This window comes from Gallus gallus, chromosome Z (genome assembly GCF_016699485.2).
Source record: "Gallus gallus isolate bGalGal1 chromosome Z, bGalGal1.mat.broiler.GRCg7b, whole genome shotgun sequence".
Taxonomy (NCBI): Eukaryota; Metazoa; Chordata; class Aves; order Galliformes; family Phasianidae; genus Gallus; species Gallus gallus.
Window position 1 is genome coordinate 8122209 of NC_052572.1, and position 24312 is coordinate 8146520.

The following is a 24312-nucleotide window of genomic DNA, read 5'->3' on the forward strand; positions in this document are numbered from 1 at the left end:
GCTCTGGGAGGAGTAACTGCAGACTGTCAGCAGAGCAGCATGCAGAATATATTTACCATGCAGAAATGTAGGAGCAAAAAAAAAAAATCTGGTAAGACCAAGAGGTAGTAAGTCACTTTGGTGAAAAATAGGCAGGCACAATGGGAAGGTAGTGCTGCCATTCCTTCCTCTCAGTAAGTTTCTCTGGCCAACAATACATTTTCTGTCATGTGAATGCTGACAGCAGCAGCTCTACATCTAAAGCTTCAGTGACCAGCGAGCTGCTTTTGCTGTTTTTCTTTACACAGCAATGCAACAGCTATCACCTGCTTTTTGATGGGAGATTTTGATGTATTTTAGGTATTTTATAGCTTACAGGAAGCCAATGTATTACTGAGAATTTCAGCTTATGCTATAGTATTTGTTCCTCTAACATTATTATGAAACTCTAATAAAATAATTGGCTTCCTGTGAGATTTTAAAATATCACTAAATAAAAGGCAATCATGTATATTTATGTAAGATAATGAACATAAAGTATCCTTAACCTTATTAAATAATTATTTCAGAGATCGATTTTCCATCAGTTTTTAAAGAGAGTGTTATATACAAATAAAGGTAAATGTACCACATGTCTAGAAGTTACACGCTTCATAGCAAACATTAGTGACAAGCAAGACTTACTGTGCCTTTTCTAGGGCCTCCTTATGCAGTTTTCCCACCTCTGGTACAGCAGTTGGAGAGCCGGAGTTGCTGCCTGATGGGCTGTTTGCATTTGTTAACAGCTTAGTAACTTTGGTTGCAGATCCTGAATCTACAGCAAAAGCCTCTTGGGTAAAAATAGTCTGCATCAGTTTGCTCTTAAGCAACCCTATTTCCTCACTGCTGAACGATGACTTGGCCGAGTCTTTAGAACTGAAGTCCTCGTTTCTCAGTCCTGACACGGGCTGCAAGAGGCCACATTCCTGAGGGGGGGACTGGACTGCATAATCTGTATTCCCCACAGTGAGAAAGCATGATGCACCTGAAAAATAGCTCTTCTCAGTTAGCTCAGTGTTTATTTTCTGAGACTTAACATTTGGTTTTTGACTTGAGTCAGATTTTCCTGAACTACCAGTGTTCTCATTAACATCAGCATCACACTGTCTGCCATCTGAGTATTCTTCGCACTTTTTGCCAAGGAGAAACAAAGCACCCTCTCTCTCTTCCCTGGCTTCTGTGGATTCAGCTGTGGATGTTTCTGTCAGGTCATTTCCAACAACAAAACTGTGAAGAACTCCTTGATTTGATGAACCTGGGCCCTGAAGGCAGCAGCACGGCTTCTCACCACACCAGGGGGGTGAGAGCCACTTGTCCTCTGCTTGTGGGGAATGCTGCAGGATGCAGTGTCTCGCACCACGGTGTGCTTGCTCCCTCAGTTCCAGCATGCTGTCTGTTAGAGCTCTACTCCTGGTGCATTGCCAGGTCTCCTCCTCAAACCTTAACTGGGAGCTGTGCACCTTCCTGCCCAACATCTGTTTCATGTGAGGAGACTTTACTCGTTTAGAAGAAACATTCTCTGTATCAGTTCCTTCCTCACAGTCAAGAAGAGATAGAGCGAGAGGAGCCATTAGCTCAGAACTGAATTCTGAGGAGCAACTGGAAGATCTGCAATGGCTAACATCATTTTTTTGAGTTTTCCACTTAATATCTCCTGTATCAACATCCTGTCCATCCAAAGAGGATTCCTCTTTCTCCTGCTGGAGGAGAATCTGTTTGCATTCTGGAGGTACCAATTTCAATATAGGAGAAACGTATGGGTTTGAAAGACTCTTTTCTGGAGTCGAGGTGTCTTCAGTGGAGTAAGTCAGACATCCGTGTTTGGATTTGTATTGCTTATGATCAGCTAGGAAGTCTTTGCTGTTATTCCAGTTACAAGCAGGATCATCTTGTAAGCAGTAAGGCTTTTCTGCAGTGTTGCTCAAAGACGACCCAATAGCTAAGTCATAGCTCCAGTCAGATGGAGTTTTGTTGCAACCTACATTTTTAATGGATTCCTCCATCTTTGGTCTGCCCTCACTAGAATCCCAGCTGTCATCAATTTCATGTTCTTGTGTGGGTATTGCATATTTAAAAAATAAGTCCTGTCGCTTTTGGCCTTTTTGCTCTTCCTCAGTTCCTTGTTCTCTTTGATGAAGGAAAAAAGAATGCTGACTGCATTTATTGCTGTTTCTTCTTTTTACACTCTTTTGACTGCAGACAGGTGAGAAAGAATCTTCACTGAAATCACTGTCATCGAGATCCTCCAGCTGCATCCCTTCTTTGCTCTGTGCTTCAGTGGCAGTGGGACTTAGCTCCTCCTTCACTTGAATCTCTTGGGGCTTGTATTGTGTCAAAAACCTGTCAAGGGGTTGGTAGCTCTGTTTTTGCTGTAGAATAGGTGGCTGCTGAAATTGCTGGTGATAGAGGCGTAAATGCTCCTCCCTTTCTTTCTGAAATGGAGACAGATTTGTCCAGGCTTCAACATACTGTTTAGCAAAGGTGTTTCCCCATTCTTGCCTGCTGTCAGAAGGCAGATTTCCATCTCCAAGGGAAAAATCATCTCTAGAAACATACTGTTTCTGCACAGGTTGCACGGTCTGGACTTTAAGGCACTGGGCAGGTGCTCTGTCTTGCATATATTTGTCTCTTTGGAGACTTTCTTTTGTTTCTGCTGTGGCAGCATTTTTGATGATAAAATCCTTTGCAGTGTGGTTCTTCTCAGAGCAAGAAGACAGATCATCGGTTTTCTTCTTCAGGTGATGTCCTATCCGTAGGACTCCCTTAATTGGACTACTGTGATGGAACCACAGCGAGCCGGAATTTCCTTTGTAGGAATGTCCTTTGTTGAGTCCCTTGGGTGTAGAGGTCAAAGGGCCACTAAGTGTCTGGAGTGCTGGAGGAGGGCACGCCTTTGTTTTTGTAGCACCTGAAGGGTGGTGGAGGCCTAGCTTCACCTTCTTTGGAGAGCTTTTTTCTCCAGGTGGCAAAGAGGGAGAGTTTTGGATGCGTTTTGGAGATACGTTTCCAGCTGTCCGATGTCTGTTTGTGACAGGTGTAGAACATTTAACCCCCTTCTTCAACTCTTTGACCCTGGAAATGAGGTTTGCTTTAGAAGCTGTCATACTTTTAGATAAGTAACAGTGTCATCAGAACAAACAAATGCTTTCACATATTAAAGCTAAACACTGCCATGATTTCTGTTTTAATTATCAGTGATTGAGGCAGGCATCAAAACACTTCTGCCAAAAATTCTGAACAGGAAAGGCCTGTAGCAGTATTTTGAAGTGCTTCCTTGAATAGTGCATAAGAGCTAGACTTGGGTCACAGCAATCCCAGGTATATGTACAGACTGGGAGAAGAATCAATTGAGAACAGCCCTGTGGAGAAGGACTTGGGGGTCTTGATGGACAAAGAGCCAGAGCCAGCTGCATCAAAAGAAGGGTGGCAGCAGGGAGAGGGAGGGGACTGTTTCCCTCTGCTCTGCTCTAGTGAGGCCCCATTTGCAGTACTGTATAGGTCTGGGGCCCTCAGCACAGGAGGGATGTGAAGCTGCTGGAGAGAGTCCACAAGAGTGCCACCAAGGGGATCAGAGGGCTGGAGCACCTCTGCTATGAAGATATGATGAAGGAGCATGGCTTGTTTAGCTTGGAGGAGGCTCCTCTGACACCTTCCAGTGTTTAAAGGGAGCTTATAAATGGGATGGAGACAAACTTTTTATACAATCTGATAGCGATAAGACAAGGGGGAATGGCTTTTAATTTAAAGAAGGGAGGTTTAGGTTAGATGTTAAGTGGAAATTCTTTACTCAGAGGGTGGTGATGCACTGGCACAGGCTGCCCAGAGAAGATTTCAAGATCCTATGTAAGAGTGGAACAGGTAAGGATTTTATTTGCATTGTGAAAATTATATTTTCTGCTTAAGTCAGCATTTCCAATGCAACCACAAAAAATTACACCTTACTTTTTTCATGGTGTTTTTCACCTTGGCAAGACTGAACTTCATCTCCTACCTGTCAGCATATCGTAAAGTGTTCAGGGTATGCTCTGTAGCTATGTGGCTAGGTGATACATTGGCTATCATACAGGTCTTGGAATTGCCAATGAAAGAATCCTTTAGCACCTAGGATTAGAAGGAAAAACTAAGTTTAAGATCCTTAGCAATGCATATATTTAATTTTAATGGTATGCTTGTTCTTATTTTACACAAAATATGCAGTAATGTGATTGACTTTAGCATGAAACTTAAGAAAAGTTAGGTTATCTTGCATTTCCTGTACATTAACAATCTGTGCAGAGGCAGATTAATGACAGGTGATGCATAGTAACTTTTTTTTTTTTAATGTAGTTCTCTTGTCTGAATTCATCTTGACATTCTTTGTTTACAATTTAAAATGAATATGAGTGTTAATTAGTGCTTTGAACAAGGCCTTGCACCATGTGCCACAAGGCTGCCCATATGCTTCATTCCTCAAAACATATGCTACAACTGCAGTGAAGAAATGATGATCAGAATTCCCATGACTGTTATTGCACAGAAGATGTAAGATTGTTTACAGAGTGGGTGGAAACAGATGGAACTCTGAAAGAACCTGTTTCAGTAGTTACACACAATGTGAATACCTGATTATGACTAGTCTACGGAGCCCTTTATATAAAAATACACACACAACAATGAAGATTGTATCCCAGAATATGGGAGTTAAGGCACTTCTGCGGAAGCTACATTTCTGTGTTTGCTTCTTTGTTTGTTTTAAGCTACCATGCCTGTCCCCAGGATTGACTGGGGAAGCTGGCAGCTGGCCTCAGACCCATGATTATCTTTAAAATTATTTTTTGAAAAAGTTATGCATTTCTCTTCGAGGGTTTAATAGCAGTTACTGAATCATGGTTGGTTTTTTTTCTTAATTTTCATTTTGTCCTCACTAGGGAAGTAGCCACTGTTACTTTCTGCTCCTTTTACCTGAGTTAACTTGCTTTGTCGGAAAGGTGTATGTGCGTGCTCCTGATCCAAGGCCCGAATACATTCCTTTAGCTATCAAGAGAAAAAAAAACACACACAAACTTTAGTTTCTCTAGTAAGGAACTAAACTGCATCAAACCTAAGCTATTTACTATTTCCCTCATGCACCTGTAACTCCTACCAAGTCCCTCACAGGACTGTTGCTGCCACAGCAATGAATGGCTAACTTCAACTAGTTCAGCTATCAGCAGCCGTTCAGCTGCACTCAGGAGGCAAAGCTGAAGTACAGAGTCATCTATCCCAGCCTGCCAGCTCTGTGGGGTAAAAAAGTGAAACCCAAGAAGCTTGGTATATTCATGCATGTTTAATACACAGCTCCAGACTGCTGCAGACCTGCTGCTGCACCATCGCTAACGAGTTTGCAGGCAGATATTGAGTGTACTGCTGCAGCTTGTGTGCCAGGTGTACACTGGATTCATATACCTGTAACATCCTCAGAATAGAGCTTTTCACACTCCACCTTTTATTAACCTTTGTATTCTAAAATAAGCTCTTCCCCTACTGAAAATGAAACAAAATACTGCTGTTCAGATAACAAGATAACAATAGTGCAAATCTTTTATGCCACTCTGGCAACATTTAATACATTCATATTTTACAAGAGCCACTGTAAGCTAAACAAGGGCATATTCTTCCCCACAGTCATTCTAATCTGGAATATAGATATTCCCTTCAAGCACACTGCAAATGTGGCTACACTGGACAGTGTTAGAAGACTGACCTCCTTCACTCCAGTGCAAAGCCTCAAACCCAATTAGAGTGGAGAACATAAAAGAAAAAAAAAGAAAGCAACAAAAAATGAGCTGTGGAGGCTGCTGTGTTCCAGCCCATGCTCAGAAGGCAGTACAGATGCAGCCCAAGTAAACATTTCACTGTTGTCTTTGACAGGCTGATAAGGACTATACACAGAACACTGAGAAATGAAGCAATGGACTACCCAAGGAGTGGAGATACTTCCTTCCAAGGGTACAGAGCTTCCATTAAAAACAGCAGAACACGTGCACGAAGCTACATCCAAGCCTTTCACAAAACACAGCAGATGTTCTCCATGTTAGTAACCATCAACAGAGGTGACTAGTAGTTTCAAAGAAATATCTCTTGATTTATTATCAGCAGTGGAAAAATGTCATTTTAAACAAATGTTTGTATTTTTTTGTCTACTGGAATAAGCCCAGTAGCATCACATGCTGTATCAAGCCTGGACGTGCCCTCACACTGACAGATATGGACTGTATAGCCACAAGAAAAGTCATTTATAAGAGCAGATATGAAAGGAAAAATGAGTAGATGACAGTGTTGTCGTAGTGATACTAGCATGGAGTACCCTTTCTACTTTTAAAGGAACAACACCTACTTGAAATGACAAGTATCTCTTGCATTTACTGGATTTTATGAAAAATGATACCTCCAACAAGTACAAGATCAATTATATTTTATACTGCTTCTCATAACTGCAGTATCCGAGTATCCTCTACTTGAAAAGAATATTCAAGCAGGTAGCAAACTTCATATTTCATGTACTTTAAGGCTAGAAGTGTGTGTCAGGATCATGAAGGACAGGGCTTTGTTTTATAGGCTGCGTATCATGTAGACTTACCCAATGAAGCCTTTTATAGTTAATTAAAATCACTACATCTAGGCATCTAGACTGCTTATTTACCCTGCTTCACAAAATAGCAAAAATGCACAGATTCTGATTTTAAAGATCCTTTTCAAACAGTTTCATGAACCTATGTTAAGCACCAGTCCTCAGGAATCAGTTCTGCTCAGACGCTGACCCCCTCTGCCACTCAGTTATTCACCAACAAATAAAGTGTGAAGCTCTAGACACATTCGCTTTACATGCAGTCTCCCAGTTTAAATGCAATATTCTACAGCAGTAAAGCCTCTGTGCAAGAAAACCCAACCCTCTCCATTCTGAAAGCAGAGCAAGTCACCTATTTGCTGCGTGCTAAGAATGTCTAAAAGATATGGTTATGTGCAGTAACTTCTGTGCTTTTGACTCATGCTCACTGATTGCTTATAATCTTCGTCTCACTTAGCAAAACCGTCAGTCATCAGTGAGCTTTGTTCCTTTGAATTAAAGGAGGTACAAAACCTTCTGCACCATTCCTACTTAGAGGCGCTTCTGCTTTATCTTAGATGACAAATTTCTGCTCCTTGTCTCTTTCTGCATAACTGTGTACATTTCTACAAGAAGATGGTTTCCATTACAAATGCCTTTCTTCCCGTTCCTTTTTCCCCATACATGAAATGCTACTTCCTGCAGTCTTGAGTATTCAAGTCCTTTACAACTGATTTGATAGAGTCTGAGTTCAAATGGTGAAAACAAGCAGCAAGAACAGATGTGCTTTTATGAAACACATTTGGCAATCCCAAGCCAATACTCTCTGGAAGTAAAGCTGGATAGCATTTCTATATAAAATATGATACAATTAGTATAATACAACTAACATTTTCCATGCCGTGTTTACTTCTTAAGAAAACTTGATTTTCATCACAAACTCCTTCATCTATTAAATTGTCTTTCAGGCATGAGAAAAATTAAACCAGAAAAACTTGGTTTCCTGGATATTTTTTTCCCTCCAAAGAATCCACATGCATATTATTCTATGGTTCACTTTTATCCAAAAACCCATGCTAATAATTAACTACAAAACCTTCCCCAGGAATTAGTAGCTTACTGCTAAAAGACTTTGGTTTATTTCTGCTCCTTCCATTTTTGTTTGTCGATCTGAGTCCCTGGCATCAGCTGCCCTTTCACTGCCAGCCAAGTCAATGAATGATATCCTAGAAAAAAAACAAAGTTGTGTTTATCTTACAGAGTTGTTTTTTCTGTTTTTTTTTCCTTTTTTTTTTCTTTCCTCTTTTTTAAACCAGAGAAAAGCAACACGTGACATCAGAAGAACAATCACAAATTAATACCTTTGAATAAAGAGAAATACCCACTGGGAATAGCTGAAGTGTCAAAATATGCATAAGAGCAGAACAGTGTCAGAGCATTCTGGCACTAGTATTATCATAACAGAAAGTGCGATTGCATGTGGTGAGTTTACTCCACAGTTTAACAGATAAGCTGTTTAAAGTGTAATGCATTCATCTCTCTGGATAATCACTGTGCTTGCAGCTTCCTAAGAACAAGGATAAAGAAACTAAATTTCTTAATTGTTTTCCAAATAAAACAGAAAACTGCCCTGTCAAGTGGGAATTCAGGGCAATATGAACAGAAATTTCCAGTGTAGTAAATAATACATTCAGCTTTCCATGCTTCTTTTCCCTTCTTCACCCATTAGCCCTTCTTACATTCCCTAGTTCTGGGTGCCAGCTGTTGAACTATTTATCGTTGCCCTTCTTTTTTCTGGAAGAGTTCTGACTTCTGTGGACATTTTTGGGATCCTCTTCTCACTACAGTTCCCCTTCATTTTTAGCAAAAACAACAACAACAACAAGAATAGCACATGCCATACCTACAAAAACACACACACTTCTATTTCTAAACTGTCTGTTCTGCCTTTTCCTCTTTCACTATCTGTGGCACTTCCATTTTGAGTAGTATTTAAAATAAGATCCTGGGAAGGAACTGCTGCACTGTAGTTGCTGGAAGGGTTCATCAGCACGTTTTTTGACACTCAGCAGTAATGTAAATTCCTAGACCTCTATCCTCAAATCTATTTCTTGGGGTTATTTAATCTGGAGAAAAAGATGACTCAGAAGATGCACAATTACGATATTAAGGGCTGCTCAAGTAAGTAAGCTGCTCTTTTTGTCTGGTACAGACAGCATGGGAGTCACACATTCAAATTGTCAGAGAGGTTTAGATGAGGTACTAGGATTTCTCTGACAAAGGGTAAACATTTGTAATCTCCACCTGGGCTGGTCAACCTGGGCTCTCTTTGTAGTCAACTACAGGAGAGCGGTCCTTTTTGTCAGATGGATTTGCTCTTGTCTTTGAGGACTACACAGAATGGGATGAATTAGGTCCCAGAAATGACTGTTTCTTTCCATTAACTTCAAAGGCGATGAGCACACATGTAGATGTGTCCATTGCAAACACCCACCCTTGGGCAGGACAGGAAAAAATTTTTAACACTGAAGATGAAGGGAAGGATTTGATTGCCAAACTTCTTTGCTGGAAGTTTTTACAAACAAGCTTGACAAACCTCTTACACAGGTGACGTACACACTCCCCCTTGAAACAAAGACAGAACTATTAAACTTTTCTTATTCTCTTTGAGTCCTGTCTTCTGATTTAATTCACAGCTGCCCAGGAACATGATGCCTCCTCTTAGTCCACCTTCCTGATGGCCCTAATCTCGACTTCCTCACAAGCTCTGAGCAACTCCCTTTCTAGCCATACCTCCCAAATGTCCTGTTGGCTGTGTCTTTAATTTGGATTTGGATGATAGCATGAGATCGAGAGGAATCTGAGTTGACTCCGGTAGCTCCTGTGCTACGTTCCTTTCCTCCCTTTAAAATCACCTGCGAAAAAAGAGGGATAAAATCCATGCAAATTATAAATAAAAATAAAGTATCCCAGGAAGAGATTTTACCTTAGCAAGATGAAGCATTAGGAGAAATGCTTCAGTACAGCCTTGAAATTTTGGTGCAAGGTAGATGTTAATTTAGAATGAATGTCTTCCAGTTTTATGTCAGAACTTCGTATATGAATTTGTTTGCAGCAACGCTACAGAGCTTAGAAGTTACACTGCGGATAAGAAGTTGCTGCACTGCACATTCACTCTGACTTGCAAAATATCCAGACTATAAAATCAAAAGCAAATCTATGGCAGGAATGAAAGAAAGTAAATTTGCATAGATAATCTAGGAAACTAATCGGATTGACTAGTTGCAGTTTTTTTCATTTCATTTTTTCATGTAGTAGAGTGGTGCTATTATCCAGAAAATAATACACAAAACACAAAGTGCCAAAGCCTTTCTTCATCTTCATAACTAGAAGGATAATGCAACAGCAAGGAATAAAGTTAAAAGATTAATTGCACTGAATACAAAAAAATAAAAAAACAAGGCAAGATAGAAGAGCAAAGGCTCCCTCAAGATATAACTCTGGATAATTAAACATAAATATTATCTATCAAGATCAATATGTTCTTAGTTGACAGATGTGCATTATTCATGCCTCTCAGTGGTCAGTTCTCAACCAGCAGCCTAACCAACTGCTGCAGCTCCTAAGAATTATGTTAGTGCTAAGTGCAAATAATTTCTGAACCAAAGCCAACTTCAATAAATATTGAATAATTAGGTATGCATTCAAGACCTTTCCCTTATATCTGCTGCAGACTATTCAGAAGCTCTGAGTTAAGCTAGTGACATTCATGTGTTCAAAAGAGCCTGCGGTCAATGTAAAATTAGTTTTTTTGCTGAGATACCTGTGAGAATAAAGTCACTTAATAGCTCTTTTGTGTGTGGAATGTGAGAACACAGAGGAATGTGTTAATCAACCTTATAGCAGATTTACACCTTAATTTACAGGAGCATCACCAGCATGTCCCAAAGCTTGAAGTTAATGAGGATAAAGAACAGAATTAAATGGAATATAAGTGGGAACACCATACCCATTTTAATGAGTCAGTTACAATATCAGGCACGTGCAATGTACAATTATTGAGAAATGGGTTAAGCTATTCAAAGTCAAGCTAAAAAGAAGACAGAATTAACCAGCTGTCTTGCTGCAGGACTGTACAGAAAATTTGCTAGTGTTCTTGTTGGGTTCAGCCAGTCAAGGAAGGAAGATTGAAACTTTGCTTGTGCTGAATGTCAGCTAGTTTTTAATGATCTTATTTTTACACAGCTGTTATCACCCATCATTACATAGGCATTGTTAAAATTCTAACTCAGATCTATTAATTTCCAACTTCGTATATTTTGTCACACATCTATATATTTTTTTGTACAGAAAAGTTCAAGCCAAAGAAGTCACACTCCAAGAAAAATACAGATCCATCTTTCAGGGTTCCTTACTGGGATATCATTCAATTTCTGGAATAGTGACCATAGTCTGTTTCTTGGAAAAGATCTTTCCATAGGGAGTGGCAGCAGACATGACAGCTGTGGATAACAGCTTAAGTGTCCCTAACACAAGTGATGCTGACTCAAGGAAAACTTCTCGGAAAGAGTGGTCACGCACTGGAATGAGCTGCCCAGGGAGGTGGTGGAGTCACAGTCCTTGGAGGTGCTCAAGAAACGTTTAGATGTTGCACTGAGGGACAAGGTTTAGTGGGAAATATTGGTGGTAGGTGAATGGTTGGATTAGATGATCTTGGAGGTCCTTTCCAACCTTAATTACTCCATGATTCTCAGATGCTTACTGAATAAAGGAACTTTTAACTATTCAGTGATCTGCTTGAGGTTGCCAATTTTAGAACCTTTGACAACAAGCATACACGTTGCAACAGATAAAAGAACAGTCTTTTCTGTACACAACTTACCTGGCACAACCTATCTTACAAATCTGTACATCATGGCGTAGGAGACAAAATAATGACAAATATTGAGGTTTACCTCCAACAGTAGGTCTACAGAGTCCACCTGGACCTCCCGCAGTCCAACTATTTGAACAACATGCTTGCTATCTTCCCTTGCAAAAAGTCTGAAAACAAAACATCACAGAAGTGAGATTTCTGAAGTCTCAAATAGCAGTAAAAACACATTTCATTGCTATGACACTATGTGAAAAAGCTATAGAGGCTAGTGATTAGGGGAAAGGGACTCTTGTCATCTATTTAATTTCAGACCTAAAGAGCTATTTTATTTTCAGTATGCACCACTGAAATTTCACTGTTGAAGAAATGCTAGTAATGCATTTCTGCTCGTTCAGGAATGTAGTAAAGCAGGAAAGTAAATTACTGTGTCTACATTTTAGATTTCCTGTCTCTCTTTGAACTGCTTCTCAGGCCTTCCCTCGGAAGCTGACTGTGTAAGTCATGCAGTCATGCCCTGTTCAAGTTCCCAATATTTTTCCACAGGAATTAAAAGCAGATCCCATGGCCATAGAGTCAGAGTCCAGTGCAGCTCTGCTATGAATTGCACAGAAATGTTACAGTATAGAGGAAGAATACAGGCATAATGCTCATGGGAGGAAGCTTAATCTTCCCCGTCAATGATACATAAGATCTTACTTAATCTGACTCTATGGTGCTGGGAGCTGCTTTAAAATCCTGTGCAAAACTCTTGAGAACTTGAACAGATTCACTTCCAGAGGAAATGAAAAAAAAAGGTTTCCAGAGGAAAAAACCTTTCTCTTGTGCCCTTGTCCAAACAAGACTGGGGCTGAGGTCCTGCTACTGAGAGTGATGGCAGCATCACCTTCAGAGGTGCACTCTGGTTCAGATGCCAGGCTACTGGGTAAATGAGCTCTGGGAGGAGGTGAGCAGACTTTGCAGTGTCAAGCATAAACTGGACATCCACAGGATCTTCAGAGACTGCAGTGGCAAGAGCAGCAGCCGCACTGGCACAGCAGTAGGGAATGAGAGAGGTTATGTTTGAGCAGAGATAGAAAGTGACTTCACAACAGTCGGCATGAGAACTTCTGGTCATAGGAAGGCTCTTAATCTACCTATGAATGTTCAGCTACCAATGGATTACTGTAGTGTAAGCAAAACAGCATGAGCTTGTATGTCACCCACAGGCCTTTATTCTTATGTATTTAATCCTGCCAAAAGAGTTTGAACCAGGGGTCCTGCTAATGTCAGTCACATTTAGTGTTGAATTCCACCTTCCTCCCCAGCTATGTCCTAGGAACAACTCTTAATAAATATGTAACGTTTATTATAAAAGGTAGTTTTTTAAAGGCAATCACATGGAATAGTAACAAACTGATTTATAAACACTCCTAGGTTTATAGCAATCTATATTTTATTTCCATACCTCTTCCTTCCGTTTAGCAGGTCATAAAGCTGTCCACAGTAGATCTCATAAAAACTGATCAAAACAAGGAGATCCTTTCTTGATGGTGATGCTTCCAGGTGTCTAAAGATGTCTTTGGCAGCCAAGGCATAGAGTCCTGGGTTCCGCTGAGTACCTATCATTGTGTACGTCTTGCCAGCACCCGTCTGCCCATATGCAAAGCAGGTTGCATTGCCTCTGTAAAGATAACTTACATTTTTAGTGCCACATCTGACTTATTCATTATTAAAAGAGATTCTGCAGTGTCAATATCTATATAGCTAACTATTGGCAGTGAAGCTCGGTTTTCTTCCCCATCTGAGAAACTGCAGAACACTTAACAGTGATTCCCAGTCGTGCCTTAAGGAAAGCTGTTGTGTCAAGGTTGCTGTGTCTCTTCTTTTTTTTCTAGATTCTCAAAATACATTTAAGGAAGCTAAGAATTCAGTATTGTTCTTCCTGCTGTTTAGGTACTGTGGTAGTATTGCAGAATTAACAATGGAAATATTTCCTTCTGAATCACAGAGAAAAAGGACTGCAACATGAGGTGCAAAACAGCCACAAGTCAGGTTTTGTGTTAACAGATATTGTGCTTGATGAAGGTGAGCAGCTCAGCAATGCAATTTACCAAGTAAGGTTAGTTTGCCTCAGATTACAGTTCTAATGCAGGCATGTCTATCTAATGCCTTGTTGCTGCTGAAGGGAGAGTGCCAATCTTCCTTTCCTCTACTCCCAGCTGCGTGACTTGTCCCACTGACCCACTCCTCTGTGCTGGTTCTGATGTCTGATTTTACTGCACAGAAACAGCAGAAAGCTCTTCATTTTTTGCAGGCTAATTTTCTGCTGTTTCAGCAGAGTAAAGTACCTCACAGAAGATCACAAGATATGATCAAAGTCAAAGTTGCTTCATGTAATCTATGGGCATGTGTCCAGTAGGACTGGATGGAAGAGCACCACCAGCTTTCAGTGGCAGAGAGTATTTTATACACTCACTCCAGCCAGTGTAACCACAGTCTTAGTTTATTCCAGATTGCTGCATCTTTGTCATCATATCACCTTAACACATGTGAAACACCAAGCAGGTCTCTGGATATAGCTTTGCGGTGCTTCGAGCCCATCTAAATTGGGGTTACTGCATGCCTGTTTCCCCATCCCTGCACTTGTACAAGCACTGAACTCACAAGGATGAGGTAACAGACTTAAAGAGCAGAATCAGCCAATAAACAAACAAAAAATCTACGTAACGATTTACTTACTTCCCTCCCATGCTTTGAAAAAGTTTTTCAGCATATTCAAAACCTGGATGCACAGAAGTGGGGAAAAATGTATGACTGCAAAGGACCTAGCGAGCAATTTTTCCCCGGATTAGTTTGCTGAATTAGCTCACTAGGGGGTCAGACAAGGCATCCTTTTTCCTGGCATCACTAGATTAGCTGTATTGTGCATTGTGTTTTTAATGATTACCATTATACAGCAAGATATAAGCCCTTATTCTCCTTTTTCACTTCTCTTTCTCAAGAAGGTGACACTGTTTCTACTGATGATAGTCAGGGATTTCCAGCACCAGGATGATCCATTTTGTTATGTAATCCTTTCCTTCAAAGATTCAAAAATGTAATTATATTTAAGTTTGTTACTTTGAATGAAAAGAAGATCGCCCATGTAAAGTTACCATGAATTTCCCAATCAGGAAGTGTGTAATTACCTCAAAAACTATATCAATAAAAACAAAATAAATTACAAGGTAATTAATAATTTCTATAATATTATCCATACAATCAAAATAAATAGCAAAGTTATTAATACGTTTCTATTGCCCTGTGAAACGTACTGATACATTCAAAAATATCCCACAGCAGTCTCATGAAAGAGTCACAGAGAAGCACAGAATTGTAGGGTATAGAAGGGACCTCTGGAGATCCTCCAGCCTCGCCCTCTGCTAAAGCAGGTTCCCTACAATAGGTCACACAGGAAAGGACCCAGGTGAGTTTTGAATTTTTGCAGCCTGTTCCAGTGCTCTGCTGCTCTAACAGTAAAGTTTTTCCTCGTGGTTATATCTAAATATATAAAAAGAATTTCCTTTGTTCCCATTTGTGCCCACTGCCCCTTCTCCTGTCACTGGGCACCACCAAATCCAGCCTGGCTCATCCATGTTACTACTGTCCATCAGATATTTATAAGCACTAATGAATTCCCCCCTCAGTCTTCTCCAGGCTGAACAGCTCCAGGTCTCTCAGTTGTTCCTCGGACAGGAGATGCTCCAGGCCCAGAGCTACCTGTCTTTCTTGAACTGGGGAGCCCGGAACTCCAGAATTCCCACAGTGCTCCAGGTGTGACCTCACCAGAGCAGAGGATCACCTCCCTCTACCTGCTGACCATGCTCTTTTTAATGCACCCAAGAATACCATTGGCCTTCCTGGCCACAAGGACACACTGCTGGCTCATGGTCTACCTGCTGGACTTCAGGATCCCCAGGTCCTTCTCTGCAGAGCTCATTTTCATCAGGTCAGCCCCTAACATGTACTGATGCATGCAAAGAGGTTGTATTACTCCTCAGCAGATTGAGAAAGATGAGGCCCTGAACAGTTTGCAGCATACCATACAGAAGCCTTTGTTAGAGTAGAAGTTAGAAGTCAGAAATCCTGACATTTTTTTCCCAGGCTGGCATTTGTTACAACCAAAGCCCAGTTTTAACCTCTTCTGTGATTTAGGTTCCTTACTGAATGCAATGAAAGTAATGAAAGTGTCCTCTGATTTATTTTGTCACAATTACAAAGACATTCCAAAAGGGGGGAGGGTATATAGGAAAGGTTAGGTGAATGCATTTTTTAAAATATGAAAACAGTAAAAAGAAAATGAAAGCAGTATATGAAACTGGAAAACATAAAGGTGGAAAAATAACAAATGAAAGTACAGATGCCCTACCCATTAAAAACATGCTGAATCAAAGGATGAGCTGTCTTCATATACACATCTTGATTGGTACATGACTCCCCAAAGACTTCATCAAAGTAAAAAACATGCTGAAAAATAAACATGATCTTTACATGAAAATGAACATTTCATTCCCCTTCACCCACATGCAAAGGCAAATTTAAATAACAAAAGTTTTCCCAGTGACTTCGTATGGCTTTGGATCAGGTCCAAAGTGATGTAGGACATTTAACAGGAAGCATGACATATGCAGAACATCACAACTAATCAAGAGACTAAGGGTAGGAAAGGAAAAGCAGAACATGCAGTAGCCTTCTGTCAGAAAAAAAGAAAAGCAAAAAAAAAAACCAAAATTAAAAAAAAAAAGGAAAAAAATTAAAGGAAACCCTGATTGATTCCTGAAATGAATAAAATCTACTGATACACAGTAAAACTAGAACATTAAAGGAACTCAAAAATTAGTTCTCAGTTGTGATTCACTGTCTCTATTTGCCAGTCTTAAAATCTTTCTGTGCCCAAGAAGGCAGAAGCTATTACTAAGTAAATCTGGAGCATATTATCTTAGAGGAAGGCAAGAAAAGCCCAACTTCCCATGCTCCAGGTCTGACCCAAAGAAAAAAGGTCTTTAGAAAGACTGCAACTGTATTCATTATGGAATTCTCCAAGGCTATGAATGGTGTTTGCAAGGACAGCCACAAACACCGCATTCTCAAGAAAGACTCCATGAACTTGAGTTTAACAATGCAGTCTAATGATACACTGCAGTGTAAATTAAGGTAGTAGGTATCTTGGACTGGCAGTCTTTTCCATGATGCACAAACCAGCCAGACTAGCTGACAAGCACATTAAACCAGGAAGTTTCTGCAGCAGCACTCAGCTCACAGTGAGCTCTCTGATGGGGCTGTAGATTTGCTCCCCATATTGTGGAGCTAGAGTATGCCCCACTTCCCATTTGGTCTGCAGTCCTTGCTTTCCTATCCACAAGAGCCAGAGATGGAGGTAGGGTGAGCAGCCAGATTTGGAAGCAGGGAAGTTCTCCTGGGTCCTGTAGAACAGAATAGCCTTTGCCATAGCATACTTTAGTTCAGACTACACTGATCTACAATACAATTTCATTTCTTAGTACTGGCAGAACAAAATTAATCCACGGTTATTCAGTGCTGAGATACTAAGGTGATAAGCACTGAATAAATGTCAAATACAGCAAGTCAGATTGAGGGAGTGGGATGGAATTGCTGCATGTGTTGCGCCATAAAAGGTGGCACATGGATCTGAGAGAGCTGCAAACTGATTTTTACTCTAACAGTTGTTCACAGGACCCAAGCTGTAAAAATAACACCGAGTGCAGTGAATATGGCTTGCTGCTCTCTAGAAATCAGCTCTGATCCTGGTGTTGTCAGTCAAAACTGAGAATCTGAACTATGACAGCACAAGGTATTTGGGATTTAGAAACAAAGACCAAAGGAGAAATTAATTTTCAAAAGCATTTGAGAACAAAGGGAGGGAGGGGATGAGGATATATGTGATTCATTGAATCAGAACTGCAGTGCTGAAATAGCAAAAAGGGAACTCCTCATTGAAGTATCCTGGAGCAGACTCAGCAGCAGGCATTTCTCTTGCAGCAACAGCACGTAACAGAGTGCTTTATTTTGCCAAATGCAAAGAAAGCTGCAAGAGACATGCTTTTGAAGGCTTAAAATTCTGGGCTCAGATTTTCTGCCATGGGCTGGGATAAATCAGAAGCAATTCAAATATAGCAATGCTGGGCTGACAGAAAAGCCCACCATCTATTCCAGTGCAAGAAATGCAGGCAGCCCTTTTCTGTTTCTTTACTGAAATTCCAAGTCCAGTTTGCTTTAACCCATCATGCAATTAAGTGGCCCACAAATGCAAAGTGCAAGCAGAGCATGTTACCTGTAAAATATATTGCGTGAGATCAACTGCCTCCTTCTTCTCATGAAGAAGTAAGGTCTCTTTATCTTTCACTGTGATGATATTAACCTCTCCACGTCGCTCCTCTCTTTGGCCCAGGGGACGTTTTCGGACACATACTCTGATTTTTTCACTCTCTGTCCATGGGGTCTCTTTCTCAGAAGTACTGGATCTACAACAATATTGTAGGTTTGCACTTTGAAATCAGATAACTACAGAACCTAAAATACGCAAAAATTTAACTTGGTTTGTTTATCAGATAGAAGCTTATGTCTTTAAATGTTTATCAGAAAGGCTCTCATTCTTATATGGTGGTGTTTCTGCTGTTTTGTTTTGGTTTTTTTTTTGCTGTTGTTGTTTTTTGTTTTGGTTTGGGTTTTTTTTTTTTTTGCTAAATAGTTTAATACCTCTTGTGCATTTCTATTTAAAAACGGTCATGCTTATACAGCTGCATTCCTGAGCTTGTCGCTGGACTGCCATATTTTCAATTGCCCACAAACTTGTGATTCAAGTTGGCATAACACGCAAGCTAACTTAATGAAATTCAATCTTGCTGAAATTATCTGCAGTCATGCATAGTCACTTAGTTGCAGATGAAGTATGATCAGATCTTGGAAGGAAAAGAGCATAATATTTTGTTGCTTTTCCTCTTATAGTTACTTTCGCTCCTTTTGTTTTAGGCTAACAGGTTACAAGCATATGACATAAATTAGGAAATGAGACAGAATCATCAAGCTCTTACTAAGCTGAAAGACAATTTGAAACATCAGTCTCTTCACTATTTCCCCTTTGGTCTTATAGCCTTTTTTTTTTTTTTTTTTAATCATAAAAAAATATGTGGTTTCAAACCACGGGCAAAGTTGTGCTCTTTTGTTTTGACAAGTCCATTTTAGGTTCCTTCCAGACACCTTAGGAGCATGAAGTCATTTAGTGTTTCACTGATTAACCTGCTGCTGAAATAATTTTGCAATGCAGCATATGGAATATGCCTGAATTCAACCAAAATGTAGTCAATCTGACTTACACTTTTTCAAGGCGTCTTCAGACAAGTGCGTAGATTTTCAGCCTGGACCTGAACATCTATTTACTAGAAAAAGATCATTTTAACTGAGGCTCGAGTTGCTCAAAACCAGTATTTTTGCCATGCCTAAGGAAGGGCTAAATGCCTTTCCAAAATCTCTTAATGTAGCAATTCAAAACTAATGTATACTAGCTGCCTGTTAAATTAAAACAAAAAACACAGCAAGAGTGCAAGTTACTCAGTATCTCATTACAGCTATAAGCTTGTAATATCACCATTCCTGTTGCCTTGCACAATTTCCAAGAAGCATACAACTTGTAAATATAAATCTTAAGATGTGGTCTTCAAAGACTACTCACAAAGAGTACTCACAGTGACTACCTCACAAAGACACTTCCTATGCAGACCAGGATCAGGCCCTGTATTTAGATGGAAAATTCCCTCCCCTGAAAAGAAAGGCCATGACCACTTGAAATAGAACACTTCAAAATTTAGTGTGAGCTTATAGATATCCCTGGGCACCAGATGTTGTCCATCAAATGATAAGAGGCTCTGAAGTTTAATTCTTATGTCACCAGAGGCTGAATTTGGTGACCTAAAGAAAGAGCCTTTCTTCTACCTAAGAGCCTGAAAGAGAAAGGACTGATGGTAAGATTTGGAGAACGGAAACCATGAAGGCTTGGAGGATCTGTTTTTAAGAGTATAAGCATAGACTCCTTCTGTGAGGCATATTTAATGGAATGCATTTTGTATGGGAACAGAACACAATTTAATTTTATATACTGGACCCCAAGTTCAGATTTTCTATTAACCTTTCTCAAATAGAAATTGTATTTTACAACTTAAAAAAAAAAAAAAAAAAACTACTACAAGAAAAAGAATCTCAAAAGAGATCATTAGAAACCTGACTAAACAATAGGTCAGAAGAACAACTGTGTTCTCTCTGCTATGGTCAAGATCAAGCCTGCTATGGGCAAGTGGAAAATATAGTTAAGCATATTATAAGAGCTCTTTATCTTTCTGCCGTTCAAAATCATTTCCGACATTTTTTTTTTTACAGATGAGACTAGATTAGCTTTCACAGTGGGTAAATCACAAGGTGACATGGGAATTGATTCAGTGAAGGAGTTGGGCAGTTTGCAAAGCAGGAATCAGATACCCAAGCATCAGCAGACTGGCCCCAAGCCTGGAATGCAGAATATGCAGTCTGATCAAAACAGGAGAAAGAAACTCAGGCATGTCAAGGAAGATACAGAAAGCCCACAAGATGGGCTGCAACTACTAGTCAGAGAAGAATGAGCCTAAAAAAAAAAAAGAGAAAAAGAGAAGACAATTGAGATCATGGTTCTATCATGGGATTTAAAATTTTGGACTTCTTTAGCCAAACCATTAGCTTACATTTTTATCATGTCTTACTTCCCAGCACTATGAATCCTGCCCTCTTTGCTGCCCTGCGGCTCAGCTTCCAGAGAAGAGAGAGAAAACACTAAGATGGCCGATACGTTTAGGAGGTTAGCACACTCCTCTGGAAGGTGGGAATGGTAGGAATTACTTCCTTCCACTTAAGAGGAGTAATATACCCTTTCACTACCTTTACTACCTTATTACTTATCCACCGTGGAAACAGCATCTATCTCTTCCAGCTACATGCACGCTCCAGAGAGTTGTAACCAACACCCTGACCACATATCTGTTGCCTCAACCTTCCCAGACCAATCTTCAGCCTCACACAGCTACCTCTCACCTTCCTACTGTATGCAAATCTTTACAGGTATTGAAATCTCCATGCTCCCACTCCCACCTTGTTTCTCTTGCACTTCCACAAGCCAGACCCATAACTCCAAGCTCTTGCACACTGCATCACTCAGCATGAGTTTGGCAGCACACCTTCTGTACACACTGGATACAGTAATCATCTCTACATCAATGACTACTTGTTATTGAATAGACATCCTTTTTGAAGAAGCTCATGAACTACTACTTGTATACATTTTGAATCGGGGAACTTCTGCACAATGTTATCATTTCAAATGTGAGCACTGTAATAATCCTGACAATTTCTTCTTCGCTTCAGAAAAAGCCTGCCACAGCTGCATTGCAACAAACCATATCCTGGCAGCACATTTGCAGGGAGGTACATTCTCTGTTTGCCAAACCAGGATCTTCAGGAGGATAGCTTCAGAAACAGCTAGTGCCTGGATCTCAGCCAGGTTGAAAGCAGAAGCCTGATGGTGCTCTGAATAGCACACATAGTAGTATAACTCTGGACTTCTAAATAACCAAACCTGGGAGACATCTACCAAGTTTGGATGCTTTAAAATATAGTGCTATCTTATTCACGCTTTTTTTAGATTCCAGTTTTTGACTCAGGCAATCAGTTTAGACAGTGCCTGAGAATAAGCCAACAAAAGCTATTTTGTGCTTTACATATGTTTCCAGGATAATTTACCAAGGGTTCAAGATAGCTGTAGCCCCTGTTAGCAAACACTGGGAAACGTATGAATGCTACAGATCAACTTTCAAGGAGCAGCTGCAAGCCATGACTCTCACCAGCATGTCTGTATTGTGCTCCAATTATATTCATTGTTTCTTTTTAAAGCTCCAGTTCAGAAATTTATTTATAAACAGTTATAGCTATCACAGCATACATCACGTATGGGAAAAACTGGACAAACTTACTAAGAGGAAACATTGTTTTGGAAAAACAGAGTTTTGCAAAATAGTCTTGTGGAAAAAAAAAAAAAAAAAAGACTTGTCAAAACACCAAGAGAACAAAACCTTACATCCTGAAGGATAATGAAGATTATTCTTAGACAGTCATGGTGAGTAGCAGCTGGTGAATTCAACTGATACCTTCTAACAGACTTGGAGAGTCTTAAGTGCTCATTAATATCCCTCTTTTCTATAGTATTTTATATTGTTCCGTACAAATTCTGTAGTGTTAGTATTACCTGTTTGGAAGCCAGGAAGACAAACTCTGCTCCCTAGTGAGGAATTAATTAATTACTTGAAATAATGTAAAACAAAGGTAACTGATCATTACCTGACATAGGAATGAGGTAGTCCATAATTATACCCTGAAATATGAGTTACTCTCTGTATGATGGGAGTTTCAGAATCCCCCAGGAGAGGAGCAATATCATCAGAAACTGCTGTACAGTTCAGTTCAGTTTTTGTGTATATTCCAGCAGTATTTACATCTCTTACAGTTAATCTGGTCAGGTCTGAATCATGTGGTTGAATGTGTTCGAGCATGTCCATAAGACTGTTCTTCTCTTCGTTGGCATTGAAATCAGATGAACCATATGACTCTGATTCTGACTCTTTAACTGTGCCATTGTTCTCCTCAAAGAAGGACTCAAAACGCAGCTGTCTGCGGGGACCTGGTCTGGTCACCTGAGGTTGAATGAAAAGGCCACTTGGTTGAAAATCCTGCTTGCTTACATCTCTTACAGCTTCCTCTTCTTGCATAATTTTGATTATTCTAATGAGCTGAAAGAGTCGTTTGCGATCATTCATGTCGTGGACCCCCAGTTTGGTATAATCTTTCATGGAAATCTTGGCAAGCTCATCAATCTTCTGCAGACCAAAGGCAGCAAAATGAGGATAATATTTTTCAAGGTCTGCCTCACAAAGGCATTCAAAAAGGCAAGATGCCATCTTCAAGCTCAAGCCTACAAGAAATCAAACAACTATTCAAGTTATATGAAACATCTTGGCAAATACATTAATGAAGAAACAAAACATTTCTGCAGATAACATTACCTCAAGTTAGGCTAAAAGATTGTTCTGCTCCTAGTCACAATATTGTGGTCTGCCAAACACATGGAATATAGCAATACTAAAGATAAACTAAATATGAAGCAAATATTTTACTTCTGAAACTGTATTTTAAAATTATAAAAATATGCAATTGTGGGTAGGAAATGCACAATGCAGTGTTACTTACTGCTGCAAGGTTCCTACACGCCTGATGCCTACTTGATGAATGCCACAGCTACTGAAACCCTGTCCTCAAGCTACAGAATGTAAAATGCCTAATTTTAGATACTCAGTTTAATATCTGCACATGTGGTGTAATGTGGTTCAGCTATCACTGGTTAAGTAACCAAAGGAAAAGAACCTGCATTTGTCCTCACCTCAAGTTGCAAAATGAAGTCTGTTCATCTTGTTGATTAACTACTGTGAAGTTACAGTTTAGTTATGTAACTTTTTTTTCAAGTCATGAAATCTTGTGAGCATTTCTTGGTATTCTTGACAGAATAGCCAAAATATTATGTGAAATCTGAAACACAGAATTTCTCTAAATCTATAAATGTTACTGGAATGCCATAGCTGCATTCTTGGGAAACCCAAAAAAGCAACATGCATCACTGAAAGTTATGCCAAAAAACCCTCAGCTCCCTAGCAATACATTGTGCAGCTGTCTACATACAGATAGATTCATATCTGCAGATATTTTTATTTGTTGCATAAAAAGGGAAAAGCATAGCACCTCCACTACCTGTTGCTCACTGCTTTTTTACTCTTCTGTTGAGTCTAGGATCTTAGCACATGCAAGTCTTTATCACATTTGGAACTTACAGTAACATTCAACAAAACCAAGTTGTCTAAGATTAAATCTTTTTCTCTGTCATTCAGAAGCAACAAGCTTCAAGTCAAAAAAATCATGTGGAGGTGGGCTTATTTAACACACGTGTTATGTGACTTCAAATCTTGAGGTAACACCAGAGTCACTGTCCAGATTATTAGACTATGGTAGGGGAAAATTAAAACTGACAGAGAGGACAACAAACCTAAAGATCATAGATTCTAACTACGACACATACAAAGGTTTTTACAGACAGTCACAATTTTCCATGTCCTCTAGTAGATAAAATTCCACAGAAGCTTCAGACTTTGTTTCAAGGACAGTCATATTTTTGAAAAGCTCCTATCTCACATAAGGTAATTCCAAGTATAAAAGCTGCAACAGCACTACCATGGGAAACCTCTTTTCTTTCATGAAATGAGCAGCTATAACACAAAAGTGAGATACCAGCCTTGTTAAAGATGAAAACAATCCAGCAGCTTTGCCTATTCTCATTCTTGTATCCTACATTTTACTTGAAACTTTATATGTGCTTAGGCTTAGGTTAAATATAAACAGACTGGCCAAAAACTAGTATAAGAAATAGATCTGTGTTAACCTCTATTTGAATGACAGTTTTAAGGAGGAAAAAAAAAGGGGGGAGGGGGGGGAATGGGAGATGCTTCACAAAAAATAGCAAAGGAGAGAAAATCGAAACTTTTAAGCTCAAGGTTCAAGCTAAAAATTAAGCAAAATATATTTAAACAGCTAGAAATGATCATATAGGCAGATTTCTCAAAATAGGGAACATCCAAGTGATTTAGGTACTGCAGAACATACAAGAAGGTTAGTACTGAGATACGTAGGCAGCTCTGTATGGCTTACTGGCTAAGGCTCTTTGCCATGTGAAAGCAGCTAAATGGCTTCTTAATGA

At 39.7% G+C, this 24312-nt stretch overlaps 1 protein-coding gene across 1 annotated transcript in view; it reads right to left on the reverse strand.

Moving 5' to 3' along the window:
• Positions 1 to 24312, reverse strand: part of KIF24 (kinesin family member 24) — a 34712-nt gene that overhangs the window by 6897 nt on the left and 3503 nt on the right. The window contains exons 3-12 of the mRNA XM_424972.8: positions 21852 to 22482; positions 17770 to 17959; positions 15847 to 15944; positions 12904 to 13119; positions 11539 to 11626; positions 9377 to 9498; positions 7704 to 7809; positions 4960 to 5031; positions 4010 to 4119; positions 664 to 3090 (exon numbers count right to left, since the gene is read on the reverse strand). Coding sequence (XP_424972.4) covers positions 664 to 3090; positions 4010 to 4119; positions 4960 to 5031; positions 7704 to 7809; positions 9377 to 9498; positions 11539 to 11626; positions 12904 to 13119; positions 15847 to 15944; positions 17770 to 17959; positions 21852 to 22468 — 4046 coding nt within the window. The 5' untranslated portion in view covers positions 22469 to 22482. The remainder of the gene's footprint in view (positions 1 to 663; positions 3091 to 4009; positions 4120 to 4959; positions 5032 to 7703; positions 7810 to 9376; positions 9499 to 11538; positions 11627 to 12903; positions 13120 to 15846; positions 15945 to 17769; positions 17960 to 21851; positions 22483 to 24312) is intronic.